Below are 6,735 nucleotides of genomic sequence, written 5' to 3'. Positions count from 1 at the left end.
GGTGTTTCTTTGTGCTTTACGCTCATTAAGAGCTGGGATAGGCACCAGCCTATGATGATGCCCCACCCTCAGGTCACAAATTTGCATTTAATGTTTTTTGCTTTTTTGCTTTTACCGGTCAGCTCTACTTCAAAGTAATTAATAAAGATGATGTTAGGGTAAGCTGTAAAGAAAAAATAACAAATTAGAAGAAAAAACAACACATTTCTGTAAGTATTGGAGGAAGAAGCGTTGTTATAGAATATATAAAGCCTTAAAATTGAGGTTTAAAAACAATAGCCTTTCTACAAAAGAACAAAATTTTTGTTTCTGCTAATAGTCTCCAACAGGTCTGGAAATATGTGAGGAATTTTGTGTGAGTGTGAGTGACAACACAGTTGTACTACCCAGGGTTCAAATTAGAAGTGATGCTATATACCAGTCAAGTGTCTACATACAGAATTAAATAGCTATGTTGGGTGGGGGAGGCTATGGCCCAGCAATGGACTGGCGTCCCTTTCGGGGTGTGTTTCTGCATTGCACCCAGTAATTCTGGGGAAACTGGACCCACAGTGACCCTGGCCAGTGAAAAACGGTGGTATAACATGGAAATTAAATGAATGATGAAGATAACTGTTCATTTTTATGTAGCATTACATAAAATCTTTGTATGGGAGGTAAAAGAACAACATTTTTAGGGACAGTGGTAACATAGTGGGTAGAGCTTTGGGCTATCAACTAGGTTGACAGTTCAAATCCCAGCTCTGCCATGCAGCCACTGTTAGGTTCTTGAGCAAGACCCTTAACCCTCTCTGCTCCAGGGGCGCTGTACGATGGCTGACCCTGTGCTCTGACCCCAGCTTCCAAAACATGTATATGTATATACTGATCAGCCATAACATTAAAACCACCTCCTTGTTTCTACACTCACTGTCCATTTTATCAGCTCCACTTACCATATAGAAGCACTTTGTAGTTCTACAATTACTGACTGTAGTCCATCTGTTTCTCTGCGTTCTTTGTTAGCCCCCTTTCATGCTGTTCTTCAATGGTCAGCACTCTCCCAGGACCACTACAGAGCAGGTATTATTTGGGTGGTGGATCATTCTAAGCACTGCAGTGACACTGACATGGTGGTGGTGTGTTAGTGTGTGTTGTGCTGGTATGAGTGACTAAGACACAGCAGCACTGATAGTCCACCAACCAAAAATATTCAGCCAACAGTGCCATGTGGGCAGCATCCTGTGACCACTGATGAAGGTCTAGAAGATGACCAACTCAAACAGCAGTAATAGATGAGTGATCGTCTCTGACTTTACATCTACAAGGTGAACCAACTAGGTAAGAGTGTCTAATAGAGTGGACAGGGAGTGGACACGGTATGTAAAAACTCCAGCAGCGCTGCTGTGTCTGATCCACTCATACCAGCACAACACACACTAACACACCACCAGCATATCAGTGTCACTGCAGTGTTAAGAATGATCCACCACCTAAATAATACCTGCTCTGTAGTGATCCTGACCATTGAAGAACAGGGTGAAAGCAGGCTAAAAAAGTATGTAGAGAAACAGATGGACTACAGTCAGCAATTGTATAACTATGGACAGTGAGTGTAGAAACAAGGAGGTGGTTTTAATGTGATGGCTGATCAGTGTATTCTAAAAGGGAATAATAGTGTTGTGGGGCTCTGCTGATCACAATGTGCAATCAGAATAAATAAATGCCAAGAAAACAGGCAGCTATGAAAGTGCATGACTACAGGACCTCCATGGGGCTTAGTGGTGCATTGTTCTTCATGAGAAAGGATGCAAATGAAGTACAGCACGGCACCATATGAAATGGTAAGCCTATTTGTAAAACAATCATTTGTTAAAATATGAAGATTAACAAGACAGACACATTATTAAGGTTTGTTTTTTCTCACTTTTGTTTAATTTAAACAGTCACATGACTGCTGGCACATTACAAACTTAAATACACAAGTATTTACAAAATTGTGCAAACCCAAGAACAAAAGCATGGATTTATTAATGTAATAAAACACGACTGTCCCCTTATCCAATAAGAAAAAAAACCTGTTTGGTCCAAAGTATAAAAACTAATACATTCATTATTGCACTAGCAAAGGTCTCATTTCAACAAAAATGGTTTCTTTGGGTTCTTCAGGGATTCTCCAAAATCAAGCTAGTGCCATTTGTTAATCTCTTTGGCTTTAACAGGTAACAGCAATGACATGTTTGCGCTGTGGGTAAACAGTCCCAAGAACAAGCATTTCTGGCTGAATGACAATGCTGAATGCTGCAATTTTCAAACAAGTATGATCATGAAAACAGTGCAATTGAAACAATTTGCTTACATTCTTAAAATTGTCGTTAAGACTTGAGTAACTTTACAAAATACCGAAAGTAAAAGGCACTCTGGCAAATTTCCCAAAAGGCAATTAGCGTATTGTGTCATAAGGCAAACAGGAAATTTTCTTCTTAAACATTTTTCTAGGTGCAAACCAGACTGACATCAGTGCCAGTCCCTGTTCTATCACAAAATCCCAGCTGGGCACCTTGGGACCAGATCCAAAGTCTATTCACCTCTTAAAATGAGGCAGAAATACAAATATACAGAGCCTGTAAAACCAGGTAAATGCTCATCTTACACCCCTTGCAGTCAATGACGACACTTTTAGAGCATATACAAACACAAGGAAATGTCTTACAGTGTCTACAACTTCACAGCCCCTTGTTTGAGCCCTAAATCTATTGTGTTTCAGTCAATAAATAACTATAAATAAAAAGCAGGCAGGTTAATCCAGAGCAAACTCATGTACCAGTGATGTTGAGTGTAGAAACACTAGATGAGAGGCTGGATTTGCAGCAGACAAATGAACAGGACACAATAAAGTGTCCAGCAGAAACAAAATGCCAGAAAGGTCCTGCAAAATACAATAAAAGTATACAAGAAACAGATAAATAAGGCTGTGTGGAGCTGGTGATCAGTGACAAAAAAAAAATCCAGTGTTGAAGAACAAGGGGTGAAGTTTTTACAGCCGTGTTCACTACGGCTTGCTTAAAAAGTCTTAAAGGCTTGGTGCAATATTGCTGTCTTCTTGTAGATCTCCAATGTCCTCTGAGCTCTCCATCATCCAAGGATGCAGTAATATCTGCTCCAAGCTTGGACGCTCTTCTGGACGGTATGAAAGGCACCAGCGGATCAGAGACTGGCATTCTGGAACAGAATGAAAAGACAGGAAGTCAGTGATCATGTTTTATTAGAATAAAACAAGAAAAAATTAACTTTATATAATCTTTGACAACTTTGCAAATTGTCACATCTGATTAGGCTGCTTTCTAATATCCTCACACAGTATAACACTCAATCAACACTCGTCAATGGTCACCTTGTTTTTTTGGTGAATGTTTCCTCTCACTTATCACTAAAATGCAGAACGTGGTTTGGTGGCTTAAAACGGCCACTTGGTGTGAGTGAGTGAATGTGTAAGTGTGATACCCTGTAATAGCTTGGCACCCTGACCTGTATGTAAGTAGAGATTATTATTCATCCCGAGTCCCTGGAGCAATGGAGGAATGAATAGTATGCCGATATAGCTCATGCATAATGTAAACATTTGCCCCCTCCAACTTACTCTGCTCAGTCACCTTATAACAATAATACGATTTGGTATATCAGGGATTAGAGATTAGATCTGATATTTGATTTGGCAAAGTTTTTAAACCGGATGCCCTTCCTGATACAACCCTCCTATTTTTCCAGGCTTAAAACTGGCACTAGTGGTGCACTGATATGCGCCCCTTCAATGGCTAGGTCATGCATTCTGTCATGTGCATTCTGTATTCTCAGGCTCTCCCCTTCACACCACACAAGCTCACGGAAATGATCATATTAATAGAAATATTCTGTTTCCAACTAATTCTGCACTGCTCCCCATTTAAATCAGTAGCAGTTATTTTTTTCCACAGATATAATCTTTATCACAGTGCAGTGATAGCCATATGCAATGTATGATACTCAACTATCATCAGTCAAGACCTAGCATTTGTGGTGTGTTGTTGTTACACTAGGGGAATTACTTTCAATATTACATTTAAAACCCACACACACACACAAAAGCAAAAAAAAAAAAACCTCACCTTTGGATATGCGCTTAGTGAAACTGGGCATCGCTTGAACAATATCTCTGTCTCTTTCAAAGGGAATGTCCCCACACACCATGTCAAACAGCAAAACACCGAGAGACCAGATGGTGAGAGGCAGTGCCTCATATCGCTGATGGAGGATCCACTCAGGTGGGCTGTAAACTCTAGTTCCTAAAAAGACAGTGAAGGCAGGCCATTAGGAAACAGATGACAGCAATCAAACACACTAAGATGTTTTTCTTTGCCACATTGTTCAAATGTGCAGAAGTGAACTTTTCTCACCTTCAAAGTCGGTGTAAACAGAGTCTTTCAAAAGAGCACCAGATCCAAAATCAATGATCTTTATATCTCCGGTCCGAGTGTCCATCAGGATGTTCTCATCCTTAATGTCTCTGTGAACGATTCCTCTCGAGTGGCAAAACTGCAGAGCTTCCACTACTTGCTTCAAAAACCTACCAAAACATTAACATGCTTAGTCTTGTGTTTCACTGCAATAACATTGCAAACCCTTAAAAACGAAACTCATTTGTTTTGATGTCTGGTCATACCTTCTAGCCAGGGGTTCATCCACAGCACCACGTTCTGTGATAAAGTCAAAGAGGTCCTGGCACGGCTGCGGCCTTTCAAAAACCATAAGAAATCCCTGACTGGGCACTTCGAACCAGTCGAGCATGCGGATGATCCCACGGTGGCCTGAACCTCCCAGCTGCACCAGAAGAGCTATCTCCATGGGGACAGGGCTCAGCTCATTAGGCTAAACAACATACGAAAAGAACGGTTAGTTTTTAATCTGTGTACCAATGATGGCAAAACAATCATAATTTTAAAAAAGCCCGTCCTTAATACTACTGGATTGTGGCCAACTGCTGGTGTGATTCACTGGCATAAACAATTCTACTGAAACCACCTGACTAACAACTTGTTGAACTTTTTATTCATTCAAGTCCTTCCTGCTGATGTAATTTGTTTTTGCCAAGCCACAGTATGGGGAAATACTTTCGTTTCCACTTCTGCATGTACTGTTTTGAAAATTCCTTTATTGCTTTCCTCCCACTCTGACACACCCACATACAGTATTTTGGTCTCACCGCCAGCAGAGGGCGCAGGACTCCTAAACATCTCAATGCACCTTTTTTTTTTTTTTTTTTTACTACAAATTAGGCTACAAAGCACCTGTGTTTATAAAACTCAGTATTTTACTTAATGCAAGAATAAGTGTTGGACTTACCAGTCTAGCCCACTGTTGTACTCTGTCATGGCACACCTGCTTGATTGCGACCTGAAATGCAATGAAATTGATTAACAGAGGATTCAACACAAACAGGCTGTGTATAGAATGTCAAATAAATACTTAATTCCTTAACATGGGTACTGTTTATACTAAAAAGCGAAGATTTAACACATTAGTTGTGAAAAGGCCTGATATCCGACAAGAAGATATGTTTGAGTTAATATTGTTTTACTAAAACCAATAGTATCAAGGTACATGGGGTAGTTTTGTTGTTGTTAGAAGATGAAACTACAGCAGCAGGTTGTGTTTTCCCCACACAATCATATTATTAGTGTTGCATCATAATTTGTAAGCAGTAAATACTGTGGCGGAGTGCATGAGGAAGAATGTAAACAATCCAGCCTGCCACAGGGTCTTATGATTCACTTGCATGATAACATTGTTTCGAAAATTCTGCTTGGTTGTGTTCCCTAGGTATGTGCAATACTGAGAATAATTCAATATTGACTGATTAGTGCACTTTTTATTTATTTTTTTATTTTAAACTATTTAAAAAACGACAAAATTATCGTATTAAGTCAAAAAACGAATTCAGTGAATAAATAAAATTGTAAATTGTAAATAAAATTGTCTTTTAATTTGCGATATGTATCGTACTTGTGATAATTTGTTCAAATATCGTGATATTTGAAAAAATAAATTGACACCCTTATGTTAATTACCTGTAAGCCATCAGAGATTCTTTGTCCTGCAAACACAGAGCCGAAACCGCCGCTTCCAAGGAGGGCACCTAATTTATACTGCTTCTCAAACGGTTCTTTTGCTAAAATTAAAACAAAGTCTAAGTTTTAATATGCTATTAAATTATACAATACACATAAAGAAAATGTACAACATGAAAATGTATAATACATTATTTAACTGAAGATAAACACCTAGTATTGTTTACGTGCTGCCGATAACCGGCGAACGCATATTTTACATTTGTATTCAGGCGTTTCTAATATGTTTTATATATATAAACAAATGTAAGTATATAGTGTGAAATGCACTCACCAGTCTTTCCTCTTACGTCGTCTGTTTGCTCCCGGGGCGAATCAACCACCCGTTTATCCAGCATTTTTTAACTAAAACTGCGTAAAAATCCACAAAAACCGTGTTAGTGAAGCAGTGGGACCTGTAACAAATCCCTCAGCACTTATAATCCATGGTTTTGCGAATGAATTTGGTCGTTATTAGCGTTTATTACAAAGAGCGCCTCGGTCATTCACCAGCGTACAGCACAACTGAACTGCTCGCTTACTACTGCGTGCTCGCTGTATCTTTGTTTACGTTTTTTTACCATCGTATCCACGCCCACTATCCTACCGCCGC

At 39.4% G+C, this 6,735-nt stretch overlaps 1 protein-coding gene across 1 annotated transcript; it reads right to left on the bottom strand.

Moving 5' to 3' along the window:
* Positions 1–1,896: 1,896 nt before the first annotated feature.
* On the bottom strand, positions 1,897–6,735 carry pim2 (Pim-2 proto-oncogene, serine/threonine kinase). Its single transcript, XM_062998586.1, has 7 exons — positions 6,418–6,735; positions 6,084–6,184; positions 5,359–5,409; positions 4,679–4,884; positions 4,413–4,582; positions 4,125–4,301; positions 1,897–3,201 (listed from the first exon to the last, which is right to left on the bottom strand). Exons 1-7 carry the CDS (start codon positions 6,479–6,481, stop codon positions 3,053–3,055), a joined length of 918 nt encoding a protein of 305 aa, XP_062854656.1. The 5' UTR covers positions 6,482–6,735; the 3' UTR covers positions 1,897–3,052.

This window comes from Trichomycterus rosablanca, chromosome 7, assembly GCF_030014385.1.
Source record: "Trichomycterus rosablanca isolate fTriRos1 chromosome 7, fTriRos1.hap1, whole genome shotgun sequence".
Classification (NCBI taxonomy): domain Eukaryota; kingdom Metazoa; phylum Chordata; class Actinopteri; order Siluriformes; family Trichomycteridae; genus Trichomycterus; species Trichomycterus rosablanca.
The sequence above is the reverse complement of the archived record's forward strand: the minus strand, read 5'-3'. Positions and strand labels throughout refer to the sequence as shown.